The 18,322-nt window shown below is 41.2% G+C and overlaps 1 protein-coding gene across 3 annotated transcripts in view; it reads left to right on the forward strand.

Moving 5' to 3' along the window:
• PDE8A (phosphodiesterase 8A) overlaps positions 1 to 12,071 on the forward strand; it is a 461,419-nt gene extending 449,348 nt beyond the window's left edge. For all 3 annotated transcript variants that reach the window (XM_082254023.1, XM_082254021.1, XM_082254022.1), the window contains exons 20-22: positions 2,831 to 2,995; positions 6,188 to 6,317; positions 10,533 to 12,071. In XM_082254023.1, coding sequence (XP_082110149.1) covers positions 2,831 to 2,995; positions 6,188 to 6,317; positions 10,533 to 10,639 — 402 coding nt within the window. In that variant the 3' untranslated portion in view covers positions 10,640 to 12,071. The remainder of the gene's footprint in view (positions 1 to 2,830; positions 2,996 to 6,187; positions 6,318 to 10,532) is intronic.
• The last annotated feature ends 6,251 nt before the right edge of the window (positions 12,072 to 18,322 follow it).

An 18,322-nucleotide genomic window follows, 5' to 3' on the forward strand; every position in this document is an offset into this window, starting at 1 on the left:
AATAGTGGACATGAATCCTGTCTATCAATAAAATGTACGTGCAGGGCTGATTATAGATGAAGATCCAGAGCCCAGTAACACCAATAGTCAGGTATCCAATTGAAGATAAAGTTTATTCCAACAGGTAAAACAGCATAAAAATAAATCTGGATGTAAAGAAGCATTACCAGGGGTTGATTTGATCCCGACCCGCAGCAGGAGTGGTGTGCCAGGGGACCCTTCGGGCAGAAAGGATCTTTCATGTGCCAGGAGATCTAGATGAAAAGCAAATTCTGGTGGAGAAACCCACCTTCCGCTGCCGAAACAGCGGGGCAACACGAGTCACCAGAAGTGACGTGGCCGGGGCACAGGGGTCAGCTGATCAGCCGTCACAATGCTGCACAAACAGGAAATACCACTGGTTGCCAGGGCTTCATGTTTTGGGACACGCCCCTTTGTCTGAGAATTTTTCCACCAGAATCTGCTTTTGTTGGTGTTTTAATTAAGACTCAGGAACCTCCTATATTCACAATGCAGCAAGGTAGCCACTCAGCACAGTACCCAGAAGCTAGTGGAGATCACTGTAGTAGGCACCACTATTGCAGGAATCCCACAGATACGACACATTGGCTCAAGCTGGACCAGTGTAAAAATTGGCATAACTGAACATCAGCTCTAAAGAAAACATATCAGTCAAACAACTAGAAACTAGAGGAAGGTTAGCAAGGGCAGCCCCATTCCTCTCTTGAAAGGTTTGCTGGGGGGGGGGGGGTCTGTGTTTGGGCGGTGGGCTGAGGGAAGATGGTGTTTATGATATTCCCAAAGTCTGTCCTCAGCCCCCTTCACACCGGAGCCCCCTTTACAGCACAGTCCCCCCCTTATATAAGTGTCCACAGTCACCCTTTACATCACAGTTTCCCCTTTAAAGCAGTCCCACAATGTCCTCAGTTCCCCTTCACATTACAGCCCCCCTTAATTTATTGGGGACTGCTATGTAAAGGGGGCACTGTAATGTAAAGGGGGGCTGTGATGTAAAGGGGACTGCACTGTAATTTAAAGGGGACACTGTGTAAAGGGGACTGTACAATAAAGGTGAATATACTATAAATGGGCACTGTAATGTAATGTAGTGCCCTTTTGCAGTGCAGTCCCCTTTATATTACAGTGCCCCTTTACATCACAGCCTCTCTTTACATAATAGTGTCCTTGCAGTCTGCCCACCCCCCCCCCCCCTCCTTTCCTTTTCTCTAACATTTATCTCTGCCTCCCCTGCTCAGGACTCCTACCTGCAAGGCAGAGGCTGTTAGCAGTCAATGTGTCTTCACCCAGCTCCTCCGCCCGCCAGCCCGGCTGAATATGTCATCCTATCAGCAGGGCAGGGGGCAGAAGGAGCTCTTCATTCCGATCTGCAGCTCCTCTCGCCACCCTGCCCTGCTGATAGGATGACATTGTCGGCTGGGCGGGTGGAGGAGCCGGGAGAGGACACACGGCATTACCGCACAGTGGGAGGTGAGTGGCGATTGCGGTCTGTAAAAGCCCTGTGCGTACCCCGGTCACCACTGATCTACTGTTGTGCTATCAGCAACAGGCCACGGACCGGCACTGGTCTGCTGCCCAGGGGTCCGGGGCCCCTGCTTTAGGTGAGCTTCATCAACAATGTGAGCAAATATCTGGACTTTCTTAATGGTAGAACTATGGACACAGTACTACTGCCATTAAGCCCGCTTCATCTATAGATGTGCCGCTCTATACTAGGTTCTGGGAGTGCACAGTGAGGAGATGCATGGTCCTTCACCCAGCAATCCTCATTTATTCTCATCATCTAGTTTTAGAGTGATTGGTTGTTTGTCTCTCTTTTACAGTCTTTCATAAATAGGAAGGAGATTTTTCTAGTCTTCCAGAAGAGAACATTTCTTTTATACCAAACATAGACAGCCTTGTCGAATATACGGCATGTGCAGGTACTTTAGTGCTGTTTTAATGAATAATGCAACATTTGGTTCATTTATAGACCTAATACAGTATGTAAGGATCTGTAGAAATGCTTTGATGTTGTCTACAGCTGTTGAAGCTTAGCTCCAGCCAAAACTCTTTTTTCATTTTGGATAAAGTGGAAAAGGGCAGGAACTTCTTAATTTTTTTTTTATTAAGTTTTTTGCAAAACAAATACAGACAGTACTTGAACAGGAGTGCAGCATCGCTAACAGTTATCACATTGAAATTGCATTTGTCTTGGACCCTCTGCAAGGTTTTACATGCTGTCTGTCTTCATTGAGAAGATTTTCTATGACTTCTCTTTCTGTCCAACATTTCTTACCTGGGGTAAATGTGTGGAAGAATCTCCTCAATTGAGACGTAGACAGAAGTTCAATCATTCCTTTTTCTTCTAAAAAAACGTACTGTATTTTTTCCTTTTTTATAAGTCCCAGTTGAATAGACTTCTCCTTACTCCCTTTTTTGTCTGACACTCGTCACCTGGATTGAGGAAGAATCTCTTCAATATCCTTACTGGGAAGATCTCCTCTTGTTTTCTGCTTTTTGTTATATCCCCCAAATAGACATGAAGTGAGGACAAATCTCCTGAACAAGAATACAGCAAGCAATAAAAACGTAGCAGAGGTCAACAATTTACCTAAACCTGTATAGGCTGTTTTTATTTTGGATATAATAACTGTACTATAGCTCTATTTGCTTGTGCTTCTGCTGCTATTAAATCATTATGAAACTTTATAAACTGTAATGAAAGGAACATGTCCAGGAGCCCCAAGACTTTAGTTCACGCTAGACTTCATTTTCATTTTATTACCAGCAATTATTACCCCCTATGTTTGCCTCTTTTATTTTCCCATAGGGCACTGGTGATGACGATGTTGTTAAAACCGTTTTGACGTCCCCGGAAAATCGGATACTTATAAAGAGGATGCTTATTAAGTGTGCTGACATCTCCAATCCATGTCGAGCACTGGAGCAATGTATTGAGTGGGCTGGTAGGATATCAGAAGAGTATTTTGCTCAGGTAAAACATACATTTAGGGTACTCATGGAAAGTAAAGCTGTCCATACCCTAGTAGAATTTAATTTTACATTTTTCGAAATAAGGCCTCATGCACACTGGGGATCAAAATAACACTTTTAAGGGTGTTAAACATTTTTTTTCTGCTTCTATACGCCCCTTCACAAGTAAGCCTATGTGTCCATGCACACATGGGCCTTTAGAGACGGGAAAGTTTAGAGACAGAAAACCAAAAAATCCCTTGTGTGTTCAGGATAGGAGTGTTTCATCAGAAAAAAACGTGATGCACTTAAACGCACCTAAATGCTAGGCTTGTTCAGCACTGGAGCATTCATTTATTTCAGTGGCCACAATAAATTCATATCCTGGCTAATTAAAATGACTGAATTTCTAAACAATTGACACGACTAAACGATATTGCAGCTTTAGGCACTTTTTTATGTTGCTTTTCTCGTACCAGGAGAATAGGCTTTCAGAGGAGCTGGGCAAACTCCCAGTGTGCATGAGGCCTAAGAATAATTGTTTGATTTTCTAATTGGTACTGTGGTCAAGTTGACATTTGTTTTCAACCACAGTGACAAGAAAATTTGAAGGAGTAGGATGGAAAACTTTTCTCAAAGGAACGGATTTCTGACAGTGTGTGGTTTTCACTTGGCAAATTACATTCCTTCCAAAATCAAATGTTAAATGAAAACTAAAATATTAAGTACTTTTTAAATGACTTTCATCGAGTCATCAGATCTACCTAGAATTTTCGTTTGCATATTCAAACAAACCTTCACTCAAAATTCTACTAGTGTACAGCTAGCTTTAAAGAACTAAAGTGGCAAAACAATTGCTAGCAGATGGAGTTTTTGGAAGAAGATACTTTGTATGTCTCTTAAAATTAGCTTTTTCTGTCAGCTATCAATTATTTTGGGTACACTGCCTGTGGCTTATTATGGCATTGTGGCAGCACCCCCCCCCCCCCCCCCGCAGTTCCCCATTAAATCAGTAAAATCTGTACATACCTGAGGCTTTTCATTTTCACTTAACCTCCCTGGCGGTATGGTTGTTACCGATTTTAGGTGCTGAAAGCAGTACCATTATTTTGCATGTAATTCTTAAGGATGAGCAGCCCAAACCAACTATTTACATATGATTTTTTTTTACTGTGCGTTCTTCTTTATAACCTCTCGGGTATGATAAAGTTTGAAACTCAAAATCATAAATTATAACATAATAACTAACTATAAATAAGTTAAAGTATACATATATATATATATATATATATATATATATATATGTATACATATATTATATATATATATATATATATATACAATATATATATATATATATATATGTGTGTGTGTGTATACATATATATATATATAAAAAGTACAGTAAAACTGGGGGGCAAACTAATGTCAATTTATTTTATTTTGTAATGTAATCCAATAGAATTACAATATACTGTATCAGTGTGTTTGTGTGTTTTACTTTTCAAATTTGCTGCCAGTTCCACCCCCTGCAAGCGTCACGTCGCAGGAGATGGAAGCCGGGGCTCACAGCATAGGGCGGAAGATCCGGGCACCGTATGCAGCAGGAAGACATCGCGGGATCCCGGGGACAAGGTAAGTAACCTCTACCAGGATCCAGCGATGCTCCCTGGCGATACCCTGAGTGTGGCTCAGGGTTACCGCTAATGGCACTAAAATTCCACCCCGAGCCACACTCGGGAATATCACTAAGGAGGTTAAGGGCCGGTTCACATTAGTGCGATCACAGAGATCGCATGTAATTTGGAGCGCACTGCTCCTAAATTACATGCGATGTCTGTGCGGTGCAAATTTCAGCCATACAGCTTGTATGGCTGAATTCGCACCCCAGTCGCACTAAACACGCACATGACCCTTTTTTTTATCCGAGGCAGAATCGGATCGCATGGTGGTTCACACTACTGCGATCCGATTCTGTGGGAACTTGCAGATCGCACTGCGATATGCGATCTCAAATGGGGGTGTCGTTAACTTTTAATTGACACCCCCTGCGTATCGCATATGGCAGTGTGAACTGCCAGGGGTGCGGGTGCAATGCGGGAACACGCTGCATATTCGCAGCGTTCCCGCATCACAGAAGTGTGAACCAAGACTAAAGGATAAGTTAACTTTTATAAATAAATAAATGCACATCTTTTTGTGGGTAAAAAAAAATTAGCTTTTATTATTTTTTTTACTGCAGATCGTGGGGGCAATGCATGACTTGCAGCAGACTATTCAGTGTAAGCTGTCTGCTCATACCTCGTACAAACAGGTAGTTACACAATGACAGGAAGCATCAATGAACTACCTCAACCGCGCCCTGGTAGCTCATTGAGAACTACAAGCCGACAGCCGCAAAAGATGTGGTACTTGTTGTTCTTACATTCACGGAACTCTTGCTCGCTGTCACAACCGGGGGGGGGGGGGAGAGGGCTGCTGCATCTATAACATGTTATATGTTACACCCTGAATATAGGTGTAATATGTTATGAAATTTGAACTTATCCTTTAACTAATGAGGACCTTTTTTTTAAGAAAAGTTATGCACTCACTTTCTTGAAAATGTTGCCATTTTCTTTGCAGTAGATGCTGGGCATACTGTAAAGAGATAAATCATTCTGTTTTCCTATTGTCTTTTGCTGAGGGTCAAAGAGACAGGGTGACAAGATTGGCATTATTTACTAAAGGCAAATAGAATGTGCATCCAGGACTTAGTAAATGAGGTGAAGCTTCACTTTGCAAAGAATACCTAATCACATGCAAGAAAAAAAATATATTTTGTTTGCGCATGATTGGATGATGGAAGTCAGCAGAGCTTCCCCTCATTTACTAAGCTGTGGAGCAACTGCACAGTGTACACTGCAAAATCTATTTGCCTTTAGTTAATCAATCCCATTATCTCATGCCATCCTAGTCAGTGCAATCTGAGAGAGGATTGTTACCTTGCCTTGTTAGAAGAACAGCCATGTCTATGACCCTCCCTACCTGCCATACACGCTGTGGCTTCTGGATAAATCACAACTTCATTCTGCCTTTGACTAATCCTTGAGGATTTTTTCAAAGCATTAATATGTAAAAACGACAAGTCCATATTGCCTGAAAATGTCATATTTTCAATTATTATAAGCAAATATTATTGAGTGTAAAAATATATATTTTTTCTTTTCTTTAGACAGACGAAGAGAAGCGGCAAGGTTTACCTGTGGTAATGCCTGTGTTTGATAGGAATACATGTAGTATTCCTAAATCCCAAATCTCATTTGTGGATTATTTCATATCAGACATGTTCGATGCATGGGATGGTAAGATAACATTTTATATTATGGACTTTTTTTATCTCATTACATATTTTATGGAGGTTTATAAAGGCCTTCAGAAAAATGTAATGGCCAGTGACTGGGACACCAGATTTTTTAAAATCAGGCTTTCATCATGTCTCCTTCTGTTGTATAGCTAAGTGTCAGCAGTGCACTGGTGCAGGAGGAAACGTACAGTGACCACTTTAACCGCTGACTGTTCTAATCATTAATTGATGACATCGAAAAGCATGCTGTGGCGAGAAGTCACCTAACACAGTAGACAAGACTCAGCTAATAAATACACTAAAGAACACACACTGGGTTTGCTTAACTGAAGCAGCAGAACAATTCCACTTAGCCTACTGAATAAAGTAAACCTGTGTTCACTTAAGTCATCCAAAGCAAAATCTGTTTTTTTTTTTTCATTCTTAATTTCCTTTATGCATAGTTACATATTCAAAGTGAACGCAGCTAAAGAAAGCCCAATACCAGGGATATTGCATTAAAACTCACGGAAATCCAGACAGTAAAATTTTCTTCCAGCAGATGTCCTAATTGCATGTTTTCACATGGCAGCCATCCTCTCCTCTTAGGCTAGGTTCACATCTCTGTGGCTGGGGAATGTGTGCAAAAGTACAGTAGGTTTTCTCTGTAGGTTGGGAACGCGTGTACTTTCGTACACATTCCTCAGCCACAGATTCTTATTCGTATCCCTACGCATTGGCACCTGCAGTGCACTTTCGCATGTACCAAACCGCATGGTACTACAGCACCATAGGGCTAAGTGTGGCACGATAAAAACAGGAGCCAGGGACTTCTTTTCCTGAATTTCTCCCAGATATCCAAGCCCATTTAAATTAATAGGCTGCCCTACCCACAATGTGCACACGCAAATGCGCTGGCACATATCACATTTCACAATCCAGCTCTTACATCAGTGTCCCCACTGCACATCACAGTCTCTCCGTTTACATCACAGCCCCCCTTCATATCACAGTTCCCTCTCTTTCAGATCACAGTCCCTCCTTCACAGCAGTGTCCTCGGCCCCCACTTCACATCAACCCCCCCCTTCACTATGTCCTCAGCCCCCCTTCACTGTAGTGTTCTCAGCCCCCCTTTACCCCTTTCACTGTAGTGTTCTCAGCCCCCCTTTACCCCTTTCACTGTAGTGTTCTCATGTCCCCCTTTACAACACCCCCCTTCCTTCACATCAACCCTCCCAACAGTGGTGTCCTCAGCCCACCTTTTCTGCAGTGTATTCTGCCCCACTTAACATACTGTCCCCCTAATAGTGTTCTCAGCTTCTCTTCACATTACCATCCTCAGCCCCCCTTTACATCACCTCTCCCTTTTACAGTAGTGTTCTCAGTCCCCTTCACAGTAGTGTCTTCAGCTCCCCTTCACATCACTCCCTGTCCCCCCATCCTTCACACTAGTGTCCTTAGTACCCCTTTATTGTCCTACCCACACTGGGCGGAGGGCAGGAGGCACAGCAGGTCTGGAGGAAGGGCGGGAGCTGCAAGCTGGTGATTGGTTGCTAGGACCACCCTGCATCTTAACTATTAATCACCTGCTTGTTAACTTCACACTTACCTTGTGCAACTCTCACCCTCTGTTCAGAGCAGTCCTGTCTTTCGCTGTTGGCTCTGTTGTGAGGATGACAGTGGTGACGGCTTGGGGAAGAGCCGACTTCCAAATGGTGCGACCGCAGCAGTCCGGATGTTACAATGATTTGATCCAGATCCGAACTGCGATCTGCCATTTAGTGATATCTTCCCTAAACTAATAATACCAGCAACAGTTTTCCCAAAAGATTATATGACAAATTGCCTTGTTTTGTAGATTCAGTATCCCTGCAATAATTGATGATATTACGATGTTAAAATGGCCTGGGACTGCTCCTAAGTTTCAACATTTTTTATGTGACATCATTAGCTGTAGGAAGACTCAGAGCTGTCATTTAGGACTAGCTATGTCAAAGAAAGGGCCAAATGGAAAATCCTTAGGAGCCAAAGTCTTTATTGTTTAACTGGTTACAATGAGCAGGGTAAATGGCAGAATGTTAAATGGACCCAAAAGTACTCCTAAGCTGACTGCAGGCAAAGGAAGTTATAGCCAACAGTTAGTGATGGTTTTCATAGTAAAAATAGCTCCCCTCTTCTCCTCCCTCCTGTCTAGAGCTCACCACTTCTTCCTTTGTTCACAGCTCACCTCTTCTTCTCCTGTCCATAGCTCACCTCTTCTTCCTCCGTCCACAGCACACCTCTTCTCCATTCACAGCTCACCTCTTCTTCCTCCATCCACAGTTCACCTCTTCTTCCCCCATCCACAGTTCACCTCTTCTTCCTCCTTCCACAGCTCACCTCTTCTTCCTCCTTCCACAGCTCACCTCTTCTTCCTCCATCCACGGCTCACCTCTTCTTCCTTTGTCCACAATTCATCTTTTCTTCCTCTGTCCACAGTTCACCTCTTCTTCCTACGTCTACAGCTCACCTCTTCTCCATTCACAGCTCACCTCCTCCTCCTCCCCTTATTCACAGCTCACCTCTTCTCTTCACTCCTGTCCACAGCTCATCTCTTCTTCCTCCGTCCACAACACACATCTTCTTCTCCATTCACAGCTCACCTCTTCTTCCTCCATCCACAGTTCCCCTCTTCTTCCTCCGTCCACAGTTCACTTCTTCTTCCTCCATCCACAGCTCACCTCTTCTTCCTTTGTCCACAGTTCACCTCTTCTTCCTCCATCCACAGTTCACCTCTTCTTCATTCGTCCACAGTTCACCTCTTCTTCTCCGATCACAGCTCACCTCTTTTTCTCCATTCACAGCTCACCTCTTTTTCTCCATTCACAGCTCACCTCTTTTTTCTCCATTCACAGCTCTCCTCTTCTTCCTTCATCCACAACTCACCTCTTCATCCTCCATTCACAGCTCACCTCTTCTTCTCCTTTCACAGCTCATCACTTCTTCCTCCATCCACAGCTCACCTCTTCTTCCCCTGTCCACAGCTCACCTCTTCTTCCTTCCTCCACAGCACAACTCTTCTTGCTCCATCCACAGCACACCCCTTCTTCCTCTGTCCATTGCACACTTTTTCTTCCTTTGTCCACAATTCACCACTTTTTTCTCCGTCTACAGCACACCTCTTCTTCCTCCATCCATAGCACAACTTTTTTCCATCACCGATAGCTCACCTTTGTACCCTTGCCCAGAGCTCAACTCTGCACCCCTGTCCATGGTTCACCTTAGAACCCCCCCTTCCCCCCTCCACAACTCACCTCTGCACCCTCCATCCACAACTATAGCTTATCTCTACCCCTACCATAATTCCCTTCTGCGCCCCATTTACAGCTCACCCCAATCCACAGCTTTCACCTCTTTAACCCCTTATCTTTCACCTCTATACCCCCCCCCCCCCGCCACCTCTACACAACTTCCAACGTCCCCAACAATCCACAGTCTTCACCCCTGCATAATACCCCAACCTCCCCACAGCTGCTTTTCTGCATTTTCTGCACAATGAACCCCCTCTCCATCTGAAGCTCTCACCTTTCCAAAATCCCCCCCCCCCCACCCACAGGTCCCACTCTCCCCAGGTCTTATTTTTGCAAAGCTCCCCCCTCCCCAGCTGCCACCTCTTGTCATTCCATCTTCCCCACAGCTGCCTTTCTCCATAACTGCTCCCCCCTCCCCACTTTTCCACAGTTCTTCCTCACCTCTCCTCTTCACAAAAGCTGCAGGTCCTCTTCACATAGCTGACACCTATGAAGCCACCTCCCGAAGCGCCAAGGGAATCCAGGCATTTGCGGCGCTGGAACCCGGGTACCCACTAACATATGCCCTTCCCTGGTTGCCCAGCAATAGCAAACAGAAAGGGGTAGAGGAAGTGGATAGTGCAGTAACTTCCTCTACCGCTTTCTGTGTATAGTGACAGGTTGAAGGCAACAGGGCTGCCGGAGGTTCTAATGCTAATGTGCACAGGGGGATTAGGGTGTGCCCAGGCACACCGCCACACTCCATGCACACGCCTATGATCCAATGTACATAAGTCACCCAGAGGGGAATGTTTTTTTCAACAAAAATTAAGTTATTCTTTAACTAAGGTATGCATAAAGGGTGGTCTTCAAAATCAAAGCACTATAATCTGCTTAGGTGAATTTAAAAGCAAATCTAATAACGTAGTCAATTTATCAAGAAGTTTTAATTTTCCCTTCACAGCATTTGCTGACTTACCGAACTTAATGCAACATCTGGACAATAACTTCAAATATTGGAAATCACTAGACGAAAGACAGCTGAAAACTCTACGACCACCCCCAGAATAGCTGACACCCTTCAGTCAATAAATCCCATCCTTACAGGGAATCCAGTTCGTTGTCGGTAACTTCTATACCAGAGCGTGCTTCACTCTGTGGAAGTCCTATGGATCTTCAGGTCAAAGGTTACCTACAGTACCCTGCAGTAAACGTAAAAAAAAAAAAAACACACACAATTAAATCGACAGCTAAGCCTTTTTTTTTTTTTTGCATTAACTTATATCACAAGTTAAATTACACTGGATTGCTGCAATATCAGTGCTGACGGGTTGTACTCAAAAATGGAAAAAAAAACATTGCCAATTTTCTTCATACCTATATGAAAACATCGAGATATCTTGGATGGAAGTTTCCTTCGAGAGATGATGCAAAGAAAAACAAAAACTCAGACTTGCAAGTGAAGGAAAATCATTGTTCGTGTCTCGCAGCTTTGAAGAGAACACTCTGCTTTTTTTTAAAGCACTTATAGTTGTTAACAATCAACACATTAAATGCACTCTTTCTGAAGGAGTTTTTGATCTCTGAAAAATAGATCCACTCTATTTTTTATTATCACCGAAAAAGGGGCAATCATTCACCTCTGCACACTACTGATAGGGAGCTATCTCAAGGCTGTTTAGTAGCAAATTGTATAAAGAAAAAAAAAAAAATTAAAAAAAAAAAAAAACTACACAGAAGAGTTTTTGAACTTGATTAATAGCATCTATAATTAAAATATGTTTTATTTATTTTATTAGATGTTCAATATTTTCTATGGATTTATAAAAAAATAATAACAAAAAACAAAAAGCCAAAGCCAACTTTAGATGCATTACAAATTTACACAATTCATAGTCATTACTATACCTTTAATTCATGTACAGACCTTTTATTTTCATATTGCAAATACAGAAATATTATTCAAATGACACATTTGTATTGCACTCTAAGAACTCAATGTGGATGTTTAAACTATTGTTTGAAAGTTTTGATTTACTTTGATTTCCGTTTTTTCGAATACTGGATGGTGTCATAGAGGATTCTGTAGCTTTGACTCCAGTGCCACAAGAGGGACATGCTGTACTTTTAATTTGGTGATGGCCATGATTTTATGTCAGTTAATTTCACCCTGTGATGCCAGTGGGCACCTAGAGTTGCTATGCAATGTGTTGGAAGGTCCACTGGTCCATCCTACAAGGGGAGGATGGCACCTGCTTTTTCTCTCCAACAAATTTTGCAGTTTGGTTCCCTATCAGAAGTCTGCCTTATTTTCTACAATGTTTCTACAATGCATTCCACAGCAGAAATGGACAAGGAGGTATATATTTAAACATTTTGTAGCTTCTCTATTTTCTTTTGCAAGGGTATACCTTAACTCCAGTTTCAAAAGGTATGTACCTTCACAGATTAAATAAGACACTCACAATAAGCACCAGTAACAATAAAGTGTATATTTTAAGAATTGTCAATTGTTGGTATTTTTATTACTTGTGTCTTTACTTTATTGTCATAATCTGCAAGCAGGTAAGGCTTTATAAGGCCTAAGAAGCAGCATGCACAGCACATTCAAAATGCAATAGGTGGGAAAGGGGCCTTCACAATCTGTTCTTGTGTATGTGTGGTTTTTAACAAGCCATTTAGCAAGTTGCTGTTGGCAGACCTATACAGAAACAAAAGATAGCAAGCAAAGGCCCCGGAGAAAACATTGCAGAGCATGGCACAGTGGCATCTTTGAGCTGCACCTACAACAAAATCAGTCAGCCTAAAATTATGCTGGCCAGAGGTAACCTTCTAGCAACTACAACACAGCATAATTCAATGACCCACACACAATCATATTTGTACGAGTGTTACATTTTGAAGTCAGTTTGGTCACAAAAATGTACAGACTTTGTTACCGAACCAAATAAAAAACTCCTCTGAATGAAACTTTATTCATTGCAAAATATTCTTCAATGCGCAGCACGAAGTGATACCCAACCATCTGTTGAATACAGCTGTTCACAATGGTGAGAAGGAGAAGGATCTGGGTGTTCTGGTAGATCATACGTTTAATAAATGCATGCAATGCCAAGCTGCAGTTTCAAAAGCAAGCAAAATCCTTTCTTATATTAAGAGAGGTATGGACAGCAGAGAGAGTGACATCAGTTTGGCTCTGTACAATTTATTAGTAAGACCTCATCTGGAATATGCAGTTCCGTTTTGGGCACCAGTTCTCAAAAATAATATTGGGGAACTGGAGGAAGTGCAGAGAAGGGCAACCAAACTTATATGAGGCATGGAGGAGCTCACCTCTGAGGAAAGATTGGAGGAGCTGAATTTATTCTCTCCTGAGAAGAGGAGATTAAGGGGGGATATGATCAACATGTATAAATACATAAGTGGTCGATATAGTGAACTCGGTGTAGAGTTATTCACCTTAAGGTCATCACAGAGCACAAGGGGCACTCTTTACGGCTGGAGGAAGAAAGATTTAATCTCCAAATACAGAAAGGCTTCTTTACAGTAAGAGCTGTGAAAATGTGGAATAGACTCCCTCAAGAGCTGGTTCTGGCAAAAAAAAAAAAAAAAACACCTGGTGTTTTTTCTAGATGCACATAATATAACTGGATACTAATATTTATAGGTAAAGTTGATCCAGGCAATATCTGATTGCCTGTTGGGAGATCAGGAAGGATTTTTTTCCCCCGCTGGAGCAAATTGGATTATGCTTTATTGGGGGTATTTTTTTGCCTTCCTCTGAATCAACTGTGGGTATAGGATTGTGTATATGGAGGTTTTCTGTTTGTGTGTGTTTTTTTTTCCATGTTGGTTGAACTGAATATACTTGTGTCTTTTTTCAACCGGATAAACTATGTAACTATAAACAGTGCTTTGCATTCTGCTCTTGCCATTGATATCTTAAATAGAAGATATGCTGTATATGTTAAAAAAATATATTGTTAAAATTATTATAGTCTGACTATATAAAGGTATTCATTCATCCAGTCTTATGGTTAAGCCATGTATAGACACCACTGTTAGACATATTTTACCCTCATGTTAACCCAGTGGGTAGGATTTAGGAATTTAAATGCAAAGCCCTCTCCTCTGGATTCCTCAATAAAATCAGAGGTAGGTTAACTGGATGTTCCTGGCTTCCTGATCTCAGAGATCATTTAATGGTTCTGACAATATTTACATTATTGATTAATATAAGAATTGCAGTTCTTCCCAACCCTACTTGCCTTTTTCTAACATTTGTGAACAGCCCTGTGCAGGTAGTGGCTGCTTTGCAACTACTTTCTGAAATACAAGGAGTATAGAAAAGAATCACTCCCCCTTTAAAATAATCACATTTTGTTGCTTTGCAGCCTGAAGCAAAGACAAACACCGGTTTTGTTTTAGCCAGCTGTATTTACTGTGCAACTTATGACATCCAAGTAAAAGATATAACACCAACATGGCAGAATTTTTTTTTTTTTTAATTCAAAAACAGAATAGGAAAAAGATCACTCCCCACCCAAAAATTACTTGTAAACTCAATTAGGTGTAGCTAATCGCCGTCTCATTGGCACACAAAGCCATATGTCTTTTAACTGTGACCAGCTGTTGTCATTTATGATTAGCTCAGCATGAAAAGAGCTTTCCTAGAGCATTTCAGTCCCTGGTAGTGCAGCTGAAGCAAACAATCATCTATGGGTGGCAAGGCACTGTCAAAAGATCTCCGGGATAAAGTTGTGTACAGGCACAAGTCAGGAGATGGATACAAAAAAAAAAATTCAAAAGCTTTATCAATGCCTAGAAGCACAGTGAAGTCGTATTAGGAAGTGGAAAGTATTTAGTACAACATCCCCAAAAGGGGTTCCCTTGAAAGCACCTTGGCACGTGTTTGAAACACTTCAAGCACCTTTTTAAACACTTTGGCTTAATTTCAAGTGGACTATTCATTTTGGACTGCACAGTACCCAACACTTTTGCACGTTTTTGCACTATGAATCTATTATGAATGCACTTTAATGTAACTTGTTTGTGCACTTTATCAACAACTATTTATTTATCTGACACTATTGTATGAATTGGACATTTTTATATCTTTATATCTCAGATTTAAGCACTGGTACACTTTACTATTTATTATTATTGTGATTATTTATACCTGATAGTGCTGTTTTTACTATTTTACTATTCTTCCTTGGTTTTTATCTAAGTAAGCAGCAGCTGCAGGAAATAATAATTTACATATATATTTTTTACCTTAGCGCGGGTTTTAACACATGTAGTTTTACAAGAAAAAAGTCACTCCCTAAGAAAGGCCAAATGCACCTTGAAGATTCTGAGGAGACATGGAAAAAGATGTTGTGGTCAGATGAGACTAAAATTTAATTATTTGGCCTCAACACCAAATGATATGTCTGGCGGAAATCCAATACCGCTCACCAACCAAATAACACCATTCCTACAGTAAAGCATTGTTTTGCTTCGGTCTATCGAGTAAGGTTAGTTTACGGTATAAACAAGGAAGCTCAGACCTCTGCAGTGTATAAATGTGCTTTTACTATACAAAAATGCTTTGCATACACAATTATAGAAATACATCACAAAACTGACAGATATGTCTATAAGAAGCAAAATGCTACCTACTTCCTAGCAAATAAGCTTAACAGTTAAAGTGGGTTTATGATCTCCGTTGGCAACGAAGGTCCCAGACTTAATAGCATTTGCTGGAGATCAGGCGAAAGCGTCTTCGGGTATAGCTTCTTCTGGCTGATACAGGCCTTCCTTGGTGTTAAGGCATTATTGAGTCCTGTCTCAGCTTATGCCTGACGACCCTTTATTTGGAAAGCTTACCATCCCCACATGGGTGTGGACCCTTTCCCAAATACATATATTTCAATTTGAGAAGCATTCTCAAATTCTTCCTCAAGATGGCATTATGGTATCATTCATGCCATAGGTCATATATGTAAGGTTGTCAAGCTATTGTTGACCACAGTGACACCGTAGTCAAAGAACAATAGACTGATCCAACTGACAACTTAAATGCAACAATGGTATCCAAGTTCCTATTGTTTGAGGACAGCCTGTGTAATTGTTATCAAGACATTTGTTTAAGAAATATCCACTCAAACACTTGATGTCTGTCTCGTCAAACTCCTAATCAGATACTTTCATATACATTGGGCTCAATTAAATATCATAAAACACATACATTGCTTAGCATACATGAGTACACCCCAACAGATTTGTCAGAAAACCTTTACTTTTCTTTCAGAATCAACATTTTCTATGGGACACTATACTACAAAATACACACCAAATGCAGCCATTGATTGCAACCAAGATTTGTTAATTTGCACACACAACAAAATTATTTTTCCTAACAAATTCATTCAGGACCATGTTGCAAAAAATGAATACACCCCAATGAAAGTCTTAGGTGCAAAGCTAAATTTTAGACAACAAAATCCTAATTAATAAGAATTCAAGTACAGGTTAGTCTATTTTTCATTAAACATGTGTCCCTTATAAAAGGGCGTTACCTAACAAAGAAAGCCCCTTCCCATTTCATGCTGTCAGTAATGGCACCACATATAAGAGAAATGTCACAAAGCCTGAGAAGGAAAGTAATTTCTTTACACAAGAAAGAAGGCTACAAGAAGATCAGCGAAGCTTTACTTATCAGTCAAAATACTATAGCAAAAGTGATACAAAAATTTAACAAAGATTAAACTGCGACCATCTCACAGAGACGTCCAGGCCATCTACGGAAGTTAGCACCTCGACAGGAGCGTCTTCTGATGAGAAGGGTTGAAGAAAATCACCATGCAAGTTCTCACTGCAGTTAGCTAAAGAAGTAGAAGGGCAAATTGGGGAGATTGTTTCTTGTGACACAATATGGCGTACACTGCAGAGGTATGGCATGCGTGGATGGCGTCCACGAAAGAAAGCCTCTCCCAAAGCCCATGCACAAAAATGCCTACATAGAATTTGGCAGGGCCCATGCAGAAAAAGAAGAACACTTTTGGGACTTTGTACTCTGGAGGGATGAGATCAAGAAAAATGTTTTTGGAACTGATGGCTTCAAAACTGTATGGCGTTGCAAAGGTAAGGAGTACAAAGAAAATTGCATGGTACCTACAGTGAAACATGGTGGTGGGAGTGTCCTTCTGTGGGGCTGCATAAGTGCTGCTGGTGTCGGGGAGGTGCATTTCATTGATGGTATCAAGAATTCACAGATGTACTGCTCTATATTGAAAGAGAAGATGCTACCATTACTCTGTGTCCTTGGTCGTCGTGCACTTTTCCAACATGACAACGTGATCCAAAACACACATCTAAGGCCACTGTTGCATTTCTGAAGAAGAACAGGGTGAAAGTGATTCAGTGGCCAAGTATGTCTCCTGATATGAACCCAATCGAACACCTATGGGGAATTCTGAAGAGACAAGTTGAGCATCACTCTCCAACCAGCATCCAGACTCTAAAAGAGGTAATTCTTGAAGATTTTTTGTGGGGTGTACTCATTTTTGCTTCAACTTATTTGAGTAAAACTGAAGATTTTGTAATATAAGCTATATTATTACCTTACTTTCATGTAATGTAGCTAAACAAATGTTCTATAAAACTCAGTTTTGCCAAAATGTTGGAAATTGTTCTTGTGTTCATTGAGATATTGATTAAAAATCTTACTTTCCAAAGGGGTGTGCTCATTTATGCTGAGCACTGTGTGTGTATATATATATATATATATATACACACACACACATATTACCAAAAGTTTTGGGATGCCTGCCTTGAGATGCACATGAACTTTAATGGCATCCCAGTCTTAGTCCGTAGGGTTTAATATTGAGTTGGCCTACCCTTTGCAGCTATAACAGCTTTAGCTCTTCTGGGAAGGCTATCCACAAGGTTTAGAAGTATATCTATGGGAATGTTTGACCATTCTTCCAGAAGCGCATTTGTGAGGTCAGGCACTGATGTGGACAAGAAGGCCTGGCTCATCATTCTGGCCATCATGAAGCCGCTTTTCTCTGTTGTTCCTATGGATCAATTCGGAAACAGCCTGTTGAGCGGGAAACAAAGCGGATTATCTGTTCCTTATAATACATAAACATTAGACCCTGGCCCTTCAGCTACAATCTCTCCTCTAACTGGCTTCTTGCCTTGATCTCTGACCAACACTTTGCCATCTGCTTGTATCCACTTCTGATCCTCCTAAAGAACATTGATAGGGAGGAGAGAAAATATAATGATATTTCCCAGAAGATCACTGCTGTTTATTTTGGAAGTCCCAGCCACTGTCCGGAAGCTCATCTGCCAATGCAAATGTAACTTCAAACCTTCCTGCCAGATTATCTCATTCCTAGATAGGCTTCAGCTTCAGATATAACACAAAAAGAAAGGCGCAAGACTGTTATTCTAACAAGCATATACCCACAGAAACAAAGTAAAATATAGTAGTCTATATGGGGAGATTAAACAAATCTCCAATCAAAAGTCTGTATTGCTAAAAATCCGTTCACAAAGGGCAGCCACCAACATGGAAACAGAAGCAGGTTCCAGGAAAAGCTGAGAATGAAACAAAAAAGGAGAGGCGCCTCTAAGTGTAGGAGTAAAATGTGATTTAATAAGAATAATAAAATGGCAACTCACAAGGATAGGAGTAAATCAGACACATCTATGTGGAGTGCTATTATCCCGATAGGTTCTCATCATCATTTCACTGTC

Source organism: Pelophylax lessonae (assembly GCF_965119305.1).
Source record: "Pelophylax lessonae genome assembly, chromosome: 4".
NCBI classification, from domain to species: domain Eukaryota; kingdom Metazoa; phylum Chordata; class Amphibia; order Anura; family Ranidae; genus Pelophylax; species Pelophylax lessonae.